Source organism: Saccopteryx leptura, chromosome 9 (genome assembly GCF_036850995.1).
Source record: "Saccopteryx leptura isolate mSacLep1 chromosome 9, mSacLep1_pri_phased_curated, whole genome shotgun sequence".
NCBI lineage: Eukaryota > Metazoa > Chordata > Mammalia > Chiroptera > Emballonuridae > Saccopteryx > Saccopteryx leptura.
In genome coordinates, this window is record NC_089511.1 from 76,480,921 (window position 1) to 76,500,209 (window position 19,289).

A 19,289-nucleotide genomic window follows, 5' to 3' on the forward strand; every position below is an offset into this window, starting at 1 on the left:
GAACTGCACTGAATAGGTATGAAACTGGGAGAGTTTTCCTTTTATTCGGTGCAGATTTCACATTTCTATCATCTTTTGCTGCTTTCCTGTGACCGGTCAAAAGTGCACCATGACTTCACGGACACACTGTAGATATCCAGGGTAGAGAGGAGGTGGTTGGCTACAAGAATGAATGATAGAAAAAGTTCTGCAGGTCTGAGTGGGAACCATCTGGCTATTGGATGAGTTTCCAGATTCTAGGGCTCAGGGGAGGTTTCCTGAGTTGTAGAGTCAGAGAACTATGGAGAGAAAGCATGGAGGACCCCATCATGGGTGAAGGTTTAAATAATTCTGTAATGAAGATGGCGGATCTCTCAAAAGAAAAGACTGAAGTGGATCATGTATGTCAACGTGGGAGAAGGGAGGTAAATGTGGCCTTAGACTTTCTGAAGAGCCTAAGGGTCTGCATCAGAAACATTTTTGGGCTGGGAAGAAGATTCCTCTAATTATAAGGGCTTTTGTCTCCACAATAGAAACTGAGAAAGATCTATATCTGTCCTTCTGCCACAGCTAGTAATTGGCAAACTAGGTGAGATATCTTGCCTGCTCTCAGATGACTTTATGAAGGCCCTGATGGGGTTCAGAGAAGTACTAGCTGTAGTGGGAAGCCTCCTTGCTGCCCCTGGCCTTGAGTCCAGCTTGAGGGTCAAGTCCACACCAGTGCATCCCATGTAAGCATGTCCACCCCATCAGAGCTCCTGAAATCTGCCTTGCACTGTTTGGTGAAGCAAGGTCAGGGACGGGCTGCAGCCCAGGTCCAGGTGGTTTTGGACTTTGTTTATTCCAAGGTTGGGGAGTTCCCACAGGGTGGGGTAGTATTGTGGAGTGAGAAGAGCATGGATTTTAAAGTTAGACTGATTTGAGTAGGAATACTGGCTTTGGCACATTTAACTACTGTAATTCAGACACGTTTCTTAGCTGCATAGAGTTTGCACAAGGATTAAGTGAGATATTTATATGGCATTTGGCATAGGGACTGTCAAAGAGTAAAGGGGCAATAAATGGTAATGATCACTGTGAGTTGGCTCTTGGAGAGGGGCTGGCTCCCTCTAGAGGAATTGGGATAATTTCTTCTTGTCAAACCCCATTTACTAATTCTATTGGTCCCGCCCCACCTACTAGCCTTATCTCCTTCGGCCTTCTCGCTTTGGACCTGACGCATGCTCTCTTGGGTTTTCTTGCTGTGGTTCTCTTGTTCCCATCTTGAGCCCCGTATCTCTTCCGGTTTTGACACCGCCCCCCCGCCCTTAGGGTTCCGCCTCCCACCAGCAGGGTCCCGCCTCCAGAAGCAGTTCCGGTTTGGTTAAGAGCAGTTGCTTCAACCTCGGATACCGTGCAGAAGCAATGCCTGCGCGCAGCCGCCACCGTCCGCGCCTCCACTCCAGGTCTCCTCCCCGGGCCCCGCCCCCGCCGCTCGTGGAGCCTCACTCCGGCGAGGCTCGGAGGGCCCAGGACTCCGACGGCGGCTCGGACGCCGACTCGGAGGTGGGTCCGGACAGCCCGACTCGGACCGCGGAGGTGAGCGGGAGCTGAGGCTGAGGAGGCGAGTTTGGGGGGCACCTGCAGCCAAGGATGAGTGGGGTGTGAGGGAGGAAGCGGGGGCCGCCGAGGACAGGCGTCCGAGGGGCCCCGGGAGACCGTTGAGGGAGCCCGAGAGTCAGCTCTGGAATGGAATCTGAGGGAAATGGAGGTTGTTGAGCCGCGGGCCCGAGGGGGAGGACGATGGCCGGAGGCTGCGGTCAGTAGAGGCTGAGGGGCCCGAGGGAGTAGGAGATGGAGGGAGATGGAGCCTGGGAAAGGCAGGGCTGGGAGGTTTTTGAAAACCGGGTGGGGAGAGGAGCTCGTAGGGACTCCGCGGGAATGGGACCGGAGGGAGAGATGCTCTGGGATGAGGCCGTGGGGCCAGAGATCAGAGGTGCGAAGACCGAACGCCCTAACCGGGTCGGGACTGCCAAGGCAGCAGACCGAAGCAGGACCGTGCAATTAGAGGAAAGACTTAGGGAGGGGTCTTGGGTGGGACGTTGTCTGGCCAGAAAGAGAGAAATGGACTTAGAAAAGAAAAGGAGCCCTTGAGGATCTAATTTAGAGGTTTGGCATTTTCACAGGTGTCTTTCAAAGCCTCGAAGATCACTATACTTGGACTATGGGGTTTAAAGTGTGAGGACAGTGGATCCTTTTAAAATCCAGGGTGGGCGGGGCGGTGTTAAACACTGATTTGCCGATAGGACCGGGGGAAATAGTGAAAGGAAGTGATGTTAGGAAAAGATAGTAAAAAGGAGTTATTTTAAAAATAAAGATGCTGTTCGGATACCTTCTAAGAGGATATTTCTTTTTCTTTATATTTTTTGAAATTTAAGATTATGATAAATACCAGGAAAGTTTAGATCATTACTTTTAATTTTAAAAAATTAAACTCGAAACAAAAATTTGGACACATCAATATTGACCTTTCCACTTTGACAGCTTGAATTGACATATTTACCGCAGGGTATAACTATATGGTCAATGGATGTCTGGTTAAAAGGGTACATGAAACTAAGTGAAATCACCCAGGCCAGGATCCTGCCAGATCTTCCTCTTAACCCCTAGCTCCAGGATTGGAATTGTCGCTTGAAAATGGGAGGGGTACTTTTGACATTTTTGCAGGACCAATATCCTTGCAAATTTGCAGATATTGTACAAATAATATTTTTAGTAGAGTGGTCTAGAAAAGTAAGACTAGAGAATGCTTGTACTTGGCAGTTAACAGGACTGGGACAGATGGGTACACAGTTGTTTTTTTAATAGAAAAAAAATAGTACCAAAACCATAATTGTGCCAGAAAAATGACTAAAGTAAATATTTACATTTACTTTAGAATAAATAAGTTAATTTCCTTTTGTAATTGTTACATTATAACAGGGTTTTATGAAATCTTTGACTTTAGTCAGTCTCATATGTTGTTTTACAACTTCTTACCTCTGTAAGTTTTGCAAAGTTGTTGGTCATTTCAAAACAAACTTTTCATGATATGATAATTTACTGATTGCAACAAGCTTTTAAATTATTTTATGTATATAGAGTATATATGTCATATCTTCAAATGCTCAGTGGACTAGTAATTATTTCCTCAAGGGAGAGTTGAATTCTTAGCTTTGATTTTGTCTGTCAAAAGATTAATTCCTTTTTCTTGAATTGACCTTAGTTGAAGAAGTATATAGTATGTCTGTTGTTTGTGTTTATTTTTTCTCACCAGATTGAGATCATCTAGAGACTTTGTCTTCATACTTAGCTCTGACATGTAAAAATTTAGGTAACATCCATTAAGTAACACCTTACTGTTACTGCAAAATTGAGGAAAGAAATTGTTAGATGGAGTTGAGCAATTAACATATCAGCATGCCTAATAGTTATTTTATTTTTGCTACTCTTTGACAGTTGTCAAAATCAGTTATAAAGAAAATAAGTTTGGTGATAGAGCAGTTTCTCTAAGGCCGGAAAGTCTAGATACTCCATAAGAAGATGTGGTGGCTGTCATGGAAGAATGTGAAGACATATTTAGATAAATCAGTTTTATCCCCGTTTTTCTATAGATAAATCAGTTTTAATTTCAGTAACACTCATTCTGTTCTGCAAAGACTCTCACTCACATTTGACAACTACCTGTAAACACTTTTATTTTGTTAACCACTAGAGGCTCAGGGCTTTTTCAAAACTTTGTCATAGTTTTGCTGATTTAGAGACATTGTCAGGGGTTTTTCTGAGAATTGAAATTTGACCATTGTTTATGAGAAACTGGAATCACAAATGTAATGTGTTATTATTATTTTGTTTTATGAAAGTGACCATATTAACTAGTTATTTTTTCAAAATTCCTATCTCCGGGCCTGATACAATGTTTGGTGTTGATAGTAGGGCATACCTAACGAAGCCTCTAATTATGGTTGGAAATCTGTCTTCCTTCTTTCCATGGTAGTGTATTGTTAGTGAAGGTTGAATTCATTTTTCAAATTTAAAGCTGCTGTAGCTTTGACTGTTTTTGTACATCAGACTGACTTGTATGCGATATGAATACAAATCCATATTCTGTTAAATTACCGATGAAGCCCTTTTTATAGATTGTGGTATTAGTGGAAAAATACAACATGAGCTAAGTGTAATTATTTTAATGGATTTAAGTAACAAGGAGGGACTACGCTATCATGCCCAGATTAAATGTTTTAGTTTTTGCAGAGATTGGGGGAATTTAGTTTATTTTTTCACTTTTCTCTCCTCTGTTGGTATTTGCTTACAAATAAGGCATTACTTATTTACATAATGCTGTATCGTTGTGCTTTAATTTTTTGCTTGCATGTAGTTTTGGAAGCTTTTGAAATCTCGTTTTGTTTCTTTTTTCTCTAAGAGTATGACATAGCACATTGAGAGATAATAATTGTGCAAGAAAAGAGCCACTTGACTAAGGAAATCATGACAGTGATTCTCACTTCAGTCTTGTGGTTCTCTTGGCTTTGAGAAATCAAGAAGTTAACTAAAAATAGGAAAGCATGAGCCAGGCACACTGGGAGAACAATTCAGTGTAAACACGCTGCCTCTGGTTAATTTGTCATCTCAACAGGTGGCTCTGGATTTGTGACAGACCTGTGGTGTGAATATTCCTGCACCTCCTCCCTCCATACACACAGCACCATCACTGGGTCTTAAGCAGAGTCTGGATTTCATACTTCCAATATTGAAATGCTCCGATACTTTACCCCACATTGGGCCCTCTCAGTAAATCACTTCAAACACCGTGTAGCATACAGGAGTCTATCCTGGCTCTTGTGTAGGATGGCAGAAATGTGGAAAACTTGGTTATAATAGTTTTATTACAGTATTTTCATTATAAGACTGTGTTTTATGATATGTACCTCAAAAGGGTATTATGGACTCAGTGACCTACATTAGTCTTAAAATTTTTTAATTGAATTTATTGAGGTGACATTGGTTAATTACACAGGTTTCAGGTGCATAGTTCTACAATATATCTATCTGTGTGTCTTAAATTTTTATTATGGGTTTTTATTAAGCTTTTGAATTATAGTAATGGATAAGAGAGGTGGTAATAATGTCTATCATTTTGACCCTTTTTCTGTTATCTTAAAGTTCTAGGTAGGAAATTCTAGTAGAGGCGAGAACCATGCTAATTTAGGGTCTTCCTATAAGTTTAACTGTATCACAGAGTTATTGTAAATGCCAGCAAATCGGTTTTACTTTGGAGACTCTGGGACTAAATTAAATTGATGTCAGTTTCATCAATAAACTGTTGGCATGAAAGTCAAAGGCTGCAAAAACCATACATTAAATCTTGGGTCTAAATCCAGTATATTTTCACAATAATGTAATGGAATTTGAAGTCTTGAGCCAGTTTTTAATTTTCCATTCTGTTGATTTGGGGGTGTAGCATATTTAAATGATTTTTTTTTTTTTTTTACCAGTCAATATGTCAAACTGTTAGCCTGCCCAAATATTTTGGTGATTGGAATAAGAATTATAATTTTATATGCTTGGCTTCTTTACTGGTGTGCTCTGACAGGAAGCCAGGCCAAGACTTTCATCAAATTTACCACTAAATTTTGATTGCTATGGAAAAACTTTTATAGAACTGAGGTTGCAAGCTAGACAGTGTTGTTTGTTAGATTCTTTTTCATTCAGTTGAGATGGTTCTAGATGTGGTATAGAATTAAGTACAACCTGATAGTGGAAGTCTTAGTTAAAGGCAAGTTGGAGCCAGAAAAGGTTTGTTTGTGCTCATTGGTATACATGATAACTTAAATAATAATAATAATAATAATAATAATATATTGAGTTGCCGGGGTCCAGCCCCGGGGGGGATCCAGGGGTCCCACAGGAAGAGACGGCGTCGGCGAGATCGAGTGAGAGAGCCGAATTCTTTTCTTTCTCTTTATTCTCTAGTTAGCATTTACTGCCAGGCATCTCTGCTCAATGCTAGTATAGCTCCCTTTTTATGCACACACACTGAGTTACAATTACATGGTGTTAATCATTGCTTCTGTTTCACTATGTTTACATGTTTCTGGATAACAGTTAATTTATATCTATAAATTACAAACCAGGTAGCAAATCATTCAAAATACAAAATAACTTGAATAGTGATAACAACATCGGTAAAAGCTTTTAAGGTATTAGTACTAAAAGTTAACTAACTTTACTGCTGTTGTGAGTTAAGGGGCAGAGAGAGATTAGCAGACGAGATTATTAAGGACTGACAATGGACAACCGTTTGCTCAGATAAATGGCTTTGAGTTTAAGCAGTGTCCTACTTTTTCTCACAAGATTCTAAAAGGCTTGCCTATAAAGAAATTGACAGAACATTAAGAATAGCTTTCACCCAAAGATATACAGAGTGCACTTGCAAGATAGCCTAGTAGCAACATAAGACATTAATTGTTATTACTTCTATGGATTTCTCTATATTTCTCTCATTATTAAAGAATTTTGGAATGTATGTAAATCTTATGAGAACATCTCATTGAGAAAGCCTAGCAATTGCCTTTAGTCAAAAGACAATTCTCTTAGTAAAACACTCTTTTCTTGCTGACTGCGCTTTCATCCTAGGCCACACAATGGGCCATTTTATTATACCTTACCTAAGATACTATTGTCTAGTCAAATATTACTTATTTATTATATTTAAACACTAGTTAAGTTCTACCTCTATTCTTCTCAGAGTGTATCACTATCTGCAGATCAAATAAGCAAGAAGAAAGGAATGTTTCTTTACTCTATTACATGAAAAGGCTAGGAGGAAAAATGTTGAATTAAGTGAAGGCCGAGAGGTGCTCTGTACACAGCCACTGCCTCCTACCTAGTCACAAGTCACAATCTATTCTTTCTAACATGATTAAGAAGGAATTCTCCTACAAACTTAACCCTTTATGAGGGATATCATAGCCAGCCTCTTATGTCTATGAGCCCAGTTCAAGGGGCTTACAGGCTTTTCTGTGGAACTCACACCCTCTGTCTCATTTCCAAAGAAATTACTACAAATCTACAGGGAAAGTACGGTACTATTATCCCTGTGCCACAAATAATAGCACACACCCAGAAAAAAGGGGGGATATAAGGCCAGATTAATTAAAAAAATCAAAGGGGGAAGTATCGTGCCTTTCCTTTTGCAGTGACTTTGTCACCCCACAGCCATTGGTCTTCACTGCAGTGACTTTGTCACCCCGCAGCCATTGGTCTTCTCTGCTGTGACTTTGTCAATCAGCAGTTTTTGATCTTCTTCTGCTGTGACCTTGTCAGCCAGCAGTTGTGGGTCTTCTCCTGCTGTGACCTTGTCAGCCAGCAGTTGTGGGTCTTCTGCTGCTGTGGCCTTGCCAGCCAGCAGTTGTGGGTCTTCTGCTGCTGTGACCTAGTTAGCCAGCATTAGTGGATCGGCTCCCGACATCTCCCCCTTTTTTATTATTTAAATAAAGCTTTTGTATTTTCACCGTTGTTTCTCTGAGATTGCTGTTTAAGAGTCGGAACATGACTGGAAGGACAAGAAGAGTGATAATTGCCACAGCTATTATTATGCCTATATCAGTAGCCAGAGAGGTCAGGCCATGCATAGAAAACATACTTTTAATGTTTTCAACAAATTGATCAGCTACTTCTGAGGCAGAGACTAAAGAGCCTGAATGTCCTAAGTTTTGTATCTGCTGATGTAATTCCTTCAAATCTAAACTAATATCACTATTATTCCATACACCTAACAAATGATTCTGTACATTATTCCATGCTATGATAGACTGATTGTATTCTAAAGGAGTCACACATATCCACCTGAATCCTGCATGGCATCTAAGAGTCATTCTAGCTTTCATAGCTAACAACTCATTACATATGTGAATAAAAGCCTCCTCTAAAGCATTCACTTTCAATTCTAACTTTCTATCTATAGTCTCCTGTACTGCTAATGCAAGAGATATATTACGAGATAAACTATCCACATGATTTGCAGTGTGAACTGATTGAGCTAAAGCAGTGGTGGAAGCAGCTACAGATCCTATAATAGCAATAAGAGCAGTAATTCCCAAAATCAATTCGGCAACAAATCGCTTTCCTCGATGGTGAGCAAGCGCTTCAGAAGCAGCCTGTAGTGCATGCAACCCTGGGTCATCATACCAAGGCTGAGACAGACTAACAGGTAACATCACATAAGGTGGCTGCCGCAAAATAAACATAACTTGAGCTTTGGTGTCATAAGATAGACAGTTTGTTAAAACACAGCGAGAGCAGGAAATGCTAAACATAGAATTATAAGTACTAACAGAAAGATTACTGTCCATTGTAGCAATCAAGAGTACATAAGGAGCCTGTACACAAGCCTGAACAAAAATATTCTGAGCAGGATAAGGGTAAGGCCTAACCAAATATGCTGGTGCAGCAGCTGCAATTAGCTGCCAAAGCTTTGTTTGATACCTGGTGGTTAATTCATCCTGATAAGTCAGCTGTGCAGGTATCCATCCAGCAGACTGCCAACGTGTGACGATTTTATTTAAAGGATTATATTTATCTGACCAACTGTAATCGTCTTTCATTTTCTGCACTAATTTTCTATAATCATATTCAGAATAAGGACTAGACCAATCTTGTACAGTGAAATTAACAGCATATGCAGTATAATACATATAATTGTAATATGCACATTCTTGCCATGGGGGAAAACCAAATCTATTCTCTACAGACCACCAGTAAGGCTCTTGAGTTGCCTTTTTTGGTGGATAAAGTTCACATGGGTGAAATCCCTTAGGAGGCAATGTAACAGGATTATACTCATGGGTGTCAGGGCCTCCAGGCATTAAAATTGTGAGAGACCATAAGTCTCTTGTTGGGTGTCCAGGTTTATTACTTTTAGGAGAATCAGTCAAAATAGTCTTAAGTGTAGTAGGAAAACACCCAGAAATCTTGTGAGTATTATTAAACATAAAACATATAGGTACCTTATCCGTTTTCCCATGAAATGAGAAATTTGAATTAGTTTTATGCATAATAAAAGAACTACATGATCCTCCCAAAAACTTAGTATGATTATTAAACACAGGTATATCATTTCCTCCCCAAGTAACAGGCTTAACTAATGGTGGATTTGGAATATAAGCCCAAAAAGATTTGTTTTGTCCAATAGCTTCAACATTAAGTACCTGAATTGAAAGTACAGCTAGCATAGCAATAAACATATTAGCAGGGTTACGATGTATGTTTTGTCGATGACAAATTAAATCAGCCCTCACAGTCAATGCCTTCAACTGGTTCCAGGTTGGTGGGTTGACAGTTCGAGTAGAGCGAGCCTTCCGTTGGCCACGATAGCGAGGTCGTCTAGCTTTCTGTAGTGACAATCGCTGCATCACTCGAGTAACAGGATTATACAGAGAGCTCCTTGATGGCCTTTGCTGGAAAGTCACTGGTGATGCGGGTGGCACAGGAGTCTCCTTCTGGCTGGGAGGGGGCAGCAGATTTCTAGAAGTCTTAGTGGGATAAATTACTGATTGTCTTTTTAGAAATTGCAGCAATGGGCGAGCAGGAAGATGAAATAAAACCTGCCCTGTAAAATTACTAAAAGCAATTTGAATTTAGATTCACAAAATTTTGACAAAGCATAGGACTGTTTTTCATTCCCTGGGGCAATACCTTCCACTGATATTTTTCATAAGGTTGTTTAAAATTTTCTGATAGCAGACTAAATGCAAACCTTCGACAATTCTGTGTAGCTAATGGTATAGTAAAAAAGCAGTCCTGTAAATCTATAACAATTACACTGTAGCCATGAGGCACCGCAACTGGTGAGGGGTTTAAGGGTTCTTATTCATCTATATAAATCATTTCCGTATATTTGGAGCTATTTCTAAAAAGACAAAACAATGTTATTAGCTGGATTAAACAAAAGAGGGTAAAAGTTTGCAGAAGAAACAGGTTCAGCATCTCCTGTAGGATTCCAGCATCTCTCAGCTGTTGAATAATTCTGTATATCAGCATTTAAAAGAAATTTTTTAAAGTAAGAAGCATGATAAAGAAGATTTGCAGTGGTTCCAGTATACGAGTTTTCTATATTTATAAAAACATTTCTACTTCATTAATTAACAGGCAATTTAAAGAACACATTAAAGCTGGAAAACTTTAGTGACTTTTATTATTTTCCTATATTAAAAACAAATCTACACACCTTTGTTAGGCAAATCTACTCTGCTTCATGCTCTGCAGCGGCAGCAAGCAGCCTGAAGCTTGAAGCAGTTTAGTCAAAATCAACAAGTCTTTAGGATTTATGTTTCATACTATTTAAATTTAAATGAGCGCGCTTTATTTGTTTCAATTAAAATTATAAATTTGTAGGGATGATATTTTTATAATATTAGAGCCGGCATATTCAATTTTTGCATGCAAGAACTTAAAAAAATCACATTTAGACAACATTAAACAAAGACCAAACACAAACAAGAATTAAACAAAGTAGACAAACCAGACAAATTAGAGAGAAACCCGGGATTTTAGAGATTAGAGTATGGCCTGCTTGATTTTTACACAGGGCAATTTTGATTGGAACATATTGAATAGAAACTAAACAGAACTCTCTCTTGAAAAGTTTCAAGAACGGCCGTTTATGAGATTCTGTTTAGTCATATCCAAACAGGTGTTTCCTTTGCCCTCTTTTCAGGCATAGAATAGGAAAGAAATAAAATGAGTTGAGAGAAAGAGGAGAACAGAAAAAACTGTAATTTTTCCAAACTCTTAAGTCCTTCTATTTACTAAAGAAAATCAGATAATAACACAACTTTAAAACTCATCTCAGTCTCTAATTATTCTTAAATTCTAATAGCTGCTACAACCGGCAGCTGAAATCCCTCTATTTCAACCCCCACAAGAGGCTTGTTTCTCATATTTTGCAGCAGTAGTTACTCCCTGAATAAAAGCAGGATTTACATCCTGACAGGCTTTGATGAAATCTCCTATCGTTCCTTCTCTCCTCACTGACCGCAACATAGCCTGGCAAGTGGAATTAGCATTTTCATAAGCCAACTGTTTAATTATAATATCTCCTGCCGCCTCATTTGAAATAACTCTTCTTACTGCTTGAATCAACCGAGCAACAAACTCCTCATAAGGTTCATCACCTTTCTGTTTTACTCCTACCACAGTAACATCTCCACCAGACAAAGCTGGCAACTTTCTCCAAGCTGATATAGCACAATTATTCACTTGTATCAAAGCTGGTTTAGAAAGTTTTAACTGTTCACTAACATCAGCAAATTCTCCTTCTCCCGTAATCATTTCTCTAATCACAGGATTATGTGTCCTCCTGTTCCTAACTGCCTGTTGTTTAGCTTGCTCCTCATATTCAGCTCTCCAAAGGAGATAATTTCCTCCAGATAAACAAGCTTTAGCCACTTGTTCCCAATCATAAGGAGTCATCCAATTATGAGAAACTGTTTCCACCAAAGACATAGTATAAGGAGAGGTGGGTCCATATTGACTGCAAGCCATTTTCAACTCTTTCAATAATTTATAAGAAAGCGGCTCCCATGTAGGATCCTCCTCATCAAATTCACCAGCCACAGCCACAGGGAAACATAATGCCAAATCAGTTTCCCCTTGGTCGCAAGAAGCTTGAATTGCCTTCTGCAACCCTGTTAACCCAAATGATTTTTTCTTTTCATTAACATCTGGTGATTGTACTGGTAGAGGCAAAGACATTTTAACAGCCTTATTTTCATCCTTTTTGTCAGTCTTGGAGGGATATAATATGGGCAAGACTGTTTTTGACTTCCAATCCTCATTATCCCTATTATATTTAGCTGCCTCATCTTCTAATTCAGCCTCATCTTTTGGAGATAAAAGATTTTCACTATCATCCTGATGTTTACTTAATTTTAAAGAGGCCATAGCATGATTTGTAGTATCTTGAGACTGCCTTTTACTTCTAATTAACGGAGTCTCTTCTTTTGGAGGAGCAGTTGCCTTAGAAAGTTTATGCATCTCATGTTCTGGATTTAAGGCATCTTTAATCAAGCTCCATAAAGCAAATGTATCAACTGGAACCTTTTCTGGTCCATGTAGCTCATAATAAAGTTTTAAATCTTCTCCAACTTTAACCCATTTCTCGAAATCAAGCGTTCCCTCATCTGGAAACCATGGAGAACATTTTTGTACGAATTTCATAAAACGAGCTACTTGTTTAGAGGAGACCTTAACTCCTTTTTGGGAAAGTGTATACTTAATAACTTTTATAAAGAGTCTTCTTTCTTTAGACTCAGTATGGCCCATGACTTCTCAAAATCTTAAGTTCTGAAATTCTCCACCTATCCTCACCCTGTCTTTCTTACAGGGGGGTCTGCAGCACCCTGAGTGGAGTCCTAGCCGTCCCGAGACAACGAGGGGGGATTACCTGTAGGTCCCTGTTCGGGCGCCAAATGCCGGGGTCCAGCCCCGGGGGGGATCCAGGGGTCCCACAGGAAGAGACGGCGTCGGCGAGATCGAGTGAGAGAGCCGAATTCTTTTCTTTCTCTTTATTCTCTAGTTAGCATTTACTGCCAGGCATCTCTGCTCAATGCTAGTATAGCTCCCTTTTTATGCACACACACTGAGTTACAATTACATGGTGTTAATCATTGCTTCTGTTTCACTATGTTTACATGTTTCTGGATAACAGTTAATTTATATCTATAAATTACAAACCAGGTAGCAAATCATTCAAAATACAAAATAACTTGAATAGTGATAACAACATCGGTAAAAGCTTTTAAGGTATTAGTACTAAAAGTTAACTAACTTTACTGCTGTTGTGAGTTAAGGGGCAGAGAGAGATTAGCAGACGAGATTATTAAGGACTGACAATGGACAACCGTTTGCTCAGATAAATGGCTTTGAGTTTAAGCAGTGTCCTACTTTTTCTCACAAGATTCTAAAAGGCTTGCCTATAAAGAAATTGACAGAACATTAAGAATAGCTTTCACCCAAAGATATACAGAGTGCACTTGCAAGATAGCCTAGTAGCAACATAAGACATTAATTGTTATTACTTCTATGGATTTCTCTATATTTCTCTCATTATTAAAGAATTTTGGAATGTATGTAAATCTTATGAGAACATCTCATTGAGAAAGCCTAGCAATTGCCTTTAGTCAAAAGACAATTCTCTTAGTAAAACACTCTTTTCTTGCTGACTGCGCTTTCATCCTAGGCCACACAATGGGCCATTTTATTATACCTTACCTAAGATACTATTGTCTAGTCAAATATTACTTATTTATTATATTTAAACACTAGTTAAGTTCTACCTCTATTCTTCTCAGAGTGTATCACTATCTGCAGATCAAATAAGCAAGAAGAAAGGAATGTTTCTTTACTCTATTACATGAAAAGGCTAGGAGGAAAAATGTTGAATTAAGTGAAGGCCGAGAGGTGCTCTGTACACAGCCACTGCCTCCTACCTAGTCACAAGTCACAATCTATTCTTTCTAACATGATTAAGAAGGAATTCTCCTACAAACTTAACCCTTTATGAGGGATATCATAGCCAGCCTCTTATGTCTATGAGCCCAGTTCAAGGGGCTTACAGGCTTTTCTGTGGAACTCACACCCTCTGTCTCATTTCCAAAGAAATTACTACAAATCTACAGGGAAAGTACGGTACTATTATCCCTGTGCCACAAATAATAGCACACACCCAGAAAAAAGGGGGGATATAAGGCCAGATTAATTAAAAAAAATCAAAGGGGGAAGTATCGTGCCTTTCCTTTTGCAGTGACTTTGTCACCCCACAGCCATTGGTCTTCACTGCAGTGACTTTGTCACCCCGCAGCCATTGGTCTTCTCTGCTGTGACTTTGTCAATCAGCAGTTTTTGATCTTCTTCTGCTGTGACCTTGTCAGCCAGCAGTTGTGGGTCTTCTCCTGCTGTGACCTTGTCAGCCAGCAGTTGTGGGTCTTCTGCTGCTGTGGCCTTGCCAGCCAGCAGTTGTGGGTCTTCTGCTGCTGTGACCTAGTTAGCCAGCATTAGTGGATCGGCTCCCGACATTGAGTGCATGCATGGACCTGACAGCAAAAATGTCCCAGAACTTAGGTGCAGAATGATGATATAACTGAAGAGGAAATTGATTTCTTCATGTGCTGTCCCAAATTCTACAGCTCAGAAGTGGAACATAGCAAAACAGTAGAAAATCACTGCTAGAGTGTCAAAAGTGGATGGTAGGAATTGGTTCAGAGTCTTTGAAATTGTTTTGTAATTTTAGATTTGATAGATGTTTTAGAAAAAATGTTCTATGCCTACTAATAAAAACTGAACAATTTTTGATAAAGACCAAGAGAAGAGAATAGTTTTTGTTTTACTCACTGAAAATATTTTTAGTTAAAATTAAAAATTAAAAGTGGGATATAAAAAGCTTGTTAGTCCCAAATACTACTGTAGAGCCAAATGCCTAAAATAAATCTTATCCTCCTACATTGTGGTTTAGGCTTTTTGCTTTCATAGAAATTACTTTTATGCTCTAGTTTATGGGTCTACAAACTACAATAATTTGTCTTTATTGTGTGCATATTAAATAAGCTTTATTTTAGATAAAATTGAATTTCAATTTTAATATATAATTTTAATTATAATATATAATTGCCCTAATGAAGATAATTTTTAAAATTTCTCCTTGTTTTGCCCAGTTGGAGTGTTGTTCAATCCCCGGTTAGGGTACATATAAGAATCAATCAGGAATGCATTGATAAGTGGAGCAACAAATCTCTCTCTCCTTCTCTCTCTCTCTCTCTCTCTCTCCCCCCCTCTCTTTCCCTTTCTCTCTAAACTCAATCAATAAAAAAGAAAACTTCAACCAAAACCTAATAAAATTGTATAAATATATTTGGTTTATAAAAATATATATTTTTTTGTCATGGGACATGGGTATTATTCTTTAGGGTTTATACATCATTTAGAAACAATAATGTAAATTATTTTTGTACGATATACCAAATCAGTAATAACTTCTAAAGACAGCACATTTTGTTTATATGAATCAAGTTGTATCAGTTGTTCTGAATTCCTTTTGGGGCATTTGAATGTATTGTTTTTGAAGTAAATATCTAGTTTTTAAAGAGGACAATTGTTTCAGACAGCTATACGCTAGAATTTTAGAGTGTTTTGTGCATATACACACACCATCAGGTAAAAGTACAAGAAAAATCCAGCGTATTTACATCACTACAATCCCTGTCTGAACATGGACTTTGATTGGTTCTGTAAACCTTTATGCAGAAAGAGTAAAGGTTTCATTTTGTTGATGTGTCCTCTGTATTCTAAAGATTGCCTAATGATAAAATAGAAGTCATTTAGTCTCGTTTGTGTTTGCATAATTAAGCCCATTAATAGTTTGTGTCTTACCACTTATTGGTGCCTGTCACTTTAGGAAATTTTAGGTATCAACAGTAATCAATTGTTTATGGCATTAAAAAAAGTTAGTACAATGTTCCTGTTGAAATACTTTTATTTAGTTGTATTTGATATTAAATAATCTTTTAAGTTTTTCTTTTTAAGACTTTATTTATTCCATTTTTAGAGAGGAGAGAGATAGATAGATAGATAGAGAGAGAGAGAGAGAGAGAGAGGAGGAGCAGGAAGCATCAACTCCCAAATGTGCCTTGACCAGGCAAGCCCAGGGTTTTGAACCGGCAACCTCAGCATTCCAGGTTGATGCTTTATCCCATTACGCCACCACAGGTCAGACTAAATAATCTTTATATGAGAAATTGGTGTTCATGTATAGAATTCTGCATTAGTTTACTGGAATAACTATTCTATTTTTCAGTTGTTACTTGATTATGTTGTTTTGCTGGAAGTTAATTCCACCTTGAGCAAAATCTTTATACGATGTAAAAGTTGTTTTCAAATGCTCGTATTTATTTTTTAACCCAAAGATTTCCAGAGTTAAGAAGGGGTTTGACTGTTAGTCAACAGATAACACATAATGATTTAATTTCAGGCTTAGGGCAACACTACAGAGAGAGGTATTGATAATGATGACAATACTAGCTTATATTTATTGAGCAGTTTCTATCTGCCAAGCATTATTATAAATGCATTGCACGTATTATTTCATGTAATCTTTATAATAAGCCAGTGGTATAGGAACTAGTATTCTCCTCATTTTACAGGTAAAAACAATGAGGCCCAACGAGGTTAGTTAACTGGTGCAAGGTCACATAACTATAGATGATAAATCTACATCTTGAACCTAGGGAGTTTGATTCCAGAGTCAGCATGCTCAGCTGCTATGCTTTCTGGATTTTCTATAAAATTCTGTTTTGGAATAGCTGTCTGAAATAGCTAGCCTTTCCTCTGTCAACCTCTAAGTTTCTTCAGGTGTGAATGAAAGAATTGTACCAGATCCTCCCAGGTTGCTTCCAATTTAATGTAAGAATTCTGTCATTCTGATTTACAAAATGTGATGTGTTTAATGACTGATTAGTTTCTGTTTGTAATCTCTTAAAGTAGAAAGGTTATTTTCCAAAGTCACACTGTTTATGGGGAGGGAAGTGGATCTATAGTCAGATCTTCTCTTGGATTTATTGGTCTTACTAGTTGCCTCACTATTTCTTATCTTTTATTTAGTGTGTATATCTATACATGGGTTAATAATTGAATTTAATTGATTTTCTTAATTTTCTACTCATATCTATTTGTGTTGTGCTTCAGACCATAAAAAGTAATCTTTTTTCATTTACTTAAAAGGAGCATTTTTTCCCCTCTTGATTATTAAGCATTATATGCTCATTGTATAACATTTAGAAATTTTAGAAATATTTAATTTAGAGAGTGAAAGAGCCCACTGGAGGAGTAACTATTAACAGTTTGATATTTTGTTCATTTAAAAATATGTATTTATACTATTTTTAGGACATTTCCCCCCTTTGTAAAAAACAAACAAACCTGAAACCTTTATTTTGAAGTAATTGTAGATTCATAGGAAGTTACAAAGATAGAACAGAAAGATACTATCCACCTTTTACCCAGTTTCTCTCAATAGTTACATCTTATATAATTAAAGCACAGTGTCAAGACCAGGAAATTGACATTTGTTTAATGTATATATCTAGTTGTGTGTCATTTTATTAGGAATCGATTTGTGTAATCATTACCCCAGTCAAGATACAGTCTATCACTATAAGGCAGTGGTCCCCAACCTTTTTTGGGCCACGGACTGGTTTAATGTCAGAAAATATTTTCATGGACCGACCTTTAGGGTGGGATGGATAAATGCACAAAATAAAATTATGCGACCGATGTAAAAACTGTGGTATTTTAAAATATAATTGTCGAACTTACAAGACAAGTGTCAAGAGTGAGTCTTAGACGGATGTAACAGAGGGAATCTGGTCATTTAAAAAAAATAAAACATCGTTCAGACTTAAATATAAATAAAACGGAAATAATGTAAGTTATTTATTCTCTGCGGACCGGTACCAAATGGCCCACGGACCGGTACCGGTCCGCGGCCCGGGGTTGGGGACCACTGCTATAAGGATCTCTCAGCCCTAGCCAGGTAGCTCAGTTGTTTGGAGTGTTGTCCTGATAACACCAGGTTGTGGGTTCGATCCCCAGTCAGGGCACATACAAGAAACAACCAATGAATGCATGAATAAGTGGAACAACAAATCTATATTTCTCTCAGACAACAAAAAACAAAACAATAAAAATAAAATAAAATAAAATAAAGCTCTCCCATGGCCTACCCCTTTATTGTTGCCCTTCTACCTCCTGACATACACTATCTCTTACCCCTGGTAACCTCTAAGCTGTTTTCCATTTGTATAATTTTGTCATTTTGAGGATGTTTTGTGGATGGAATCATACCATATATGACCTTTTGAGACTGGCTTTTTTCACTCACCATGATACCCTTGGGACCCATCTAAATTATTATGTATATCCATAGTTTATTTTTATTGCTGAGTAGTATTCCATGGTATGGATGCACCACAGTTTAATTCTTCACATATTGTAGGATATTTTGAATTTTTTTTTTTTTTTGGTAGCAGAGACAGTCAGAGAGAGGGACAGATAGAGACAGACAGACAGGAAGGGAGAAAGATGAGAAACATCAATTCTTTGTTGTGGTTCCTTAGTTGTTCATTGATTGCTTTCTCATATATGCCTTGACAATGGGGCTACAGCAGACCGAACTACAGCAGACTGAATGACCCCTTGCTGGAGTCAGCGACCTTGGGCTCCAGCTGGTGAGCTTTGCTCAAACCAGATGAGCCCACGCACAAGCTGGCGACCTTGAGGTCTCGAACCTGGGTCCTCCACATCCCAGTCTGACACTCTATCCACTGCGCCACCGCCTGGTCAGGCAGGATATTTTGAATTTTTACACCTTTCAGCTATTACAAGTACTGTAATGCTGCTATAAGCATTCATGTAGAGGTTTTTATGTGGACATAAAAGTTTATTTCTCAGGATAAATGCCGAGGAGTACAATTGCTAGGTTGTACAGTAAAGTGTATGTTTCATTTTTTAAGAAACTGCCAAACTGGAAGCTGTCTCTCGGAAAGGCTGGTGCCTTTCCCCACTCCTTTCTTTCCCCAGGGTACTCTCACCTGTGTGCCTTTCCTCTTCCCCTCCGCTTCCCCTCTGCTTCCCCTTCGCTTCCCCTCCTCTTCTCTTCTGCTTCCCCTTCGCTTCCCCTCCTCTTCCCCTCTGCTTCCCCTCTGCTTCCCCTTCGCTTCCCCTCCTCTTCCCCTCTGCTTCCCCTTCGCTTCCCCTCCGCTTCCCCTCTGCTTCCCCTTCGCTTCCCCTCCTCTTCCCCTCTGCTTCCCCTCTGCTTCCCCTTCGCTTCCCCTCCGCTTCCCCTCCGCTTCCCCTCTGCTTCCCCTCCGCTTCCCCTCCGCTTCCCCTTCGCTTCCCCTCCGCTTCCCCTCTGCTTCCCCTCCGCTTCCCCTCCTCTTCCCCTCTGCTTCCCCTTCGCTTCCCCTCTGCTTCCCCTCTGCTTCCCCTCCGCTTCCCCTCCGCTTCCCCTCCTCTTCCCCTCTGCTTCCCCTCCGCTTCCCCTCTGCTTCCCCTTCGCTTCCCCTCCTCTTCCCCTCTGCTTCCCCTTCGTTTCCCCTCCGCTTCCCCTCTGCTTCCCCTTCGCTTCCCCTCCGCTTCCCCTCTGCTTCCCCTCCGCTTCCCCTCCTCTTCTCTTCTGCTTCCCCTTCGCTTCCCCTCCGCTTCCCCTCCGCTTCCCCTCTGCTTCCCCTTCGCTTCCCCTT

The 19,289-nt window shown here is 39.3% G+C and overlaps 1 protein-coding gene across 1 annotated transcript in view; it reads left to right on the forward strand.

Annotated features, from left to right (window-relative positions):
• The first annotated feature begins 1,350 nt into the window (after nt 1-1,350).
• Nucleotides 1,351-19,289, forward strand: part of SAMD8 (sterile alpha motif domain containing 8) — a 76,932-nt gene continuing 58,993 nt past the window's right edge. Inside the window, exon 1 of the mRNA XM_066348481.1 lies at nt 1,351-1,557. Within this exon, the coding sequence (XP_066204578.1) occupies nt 1,384-1,557 (174 nt within the window). The 5' untranslated portion in view covers nt 1,351-1,383. The remainder of the gene's footprint in view (nt 1,558-19,289) is intronic.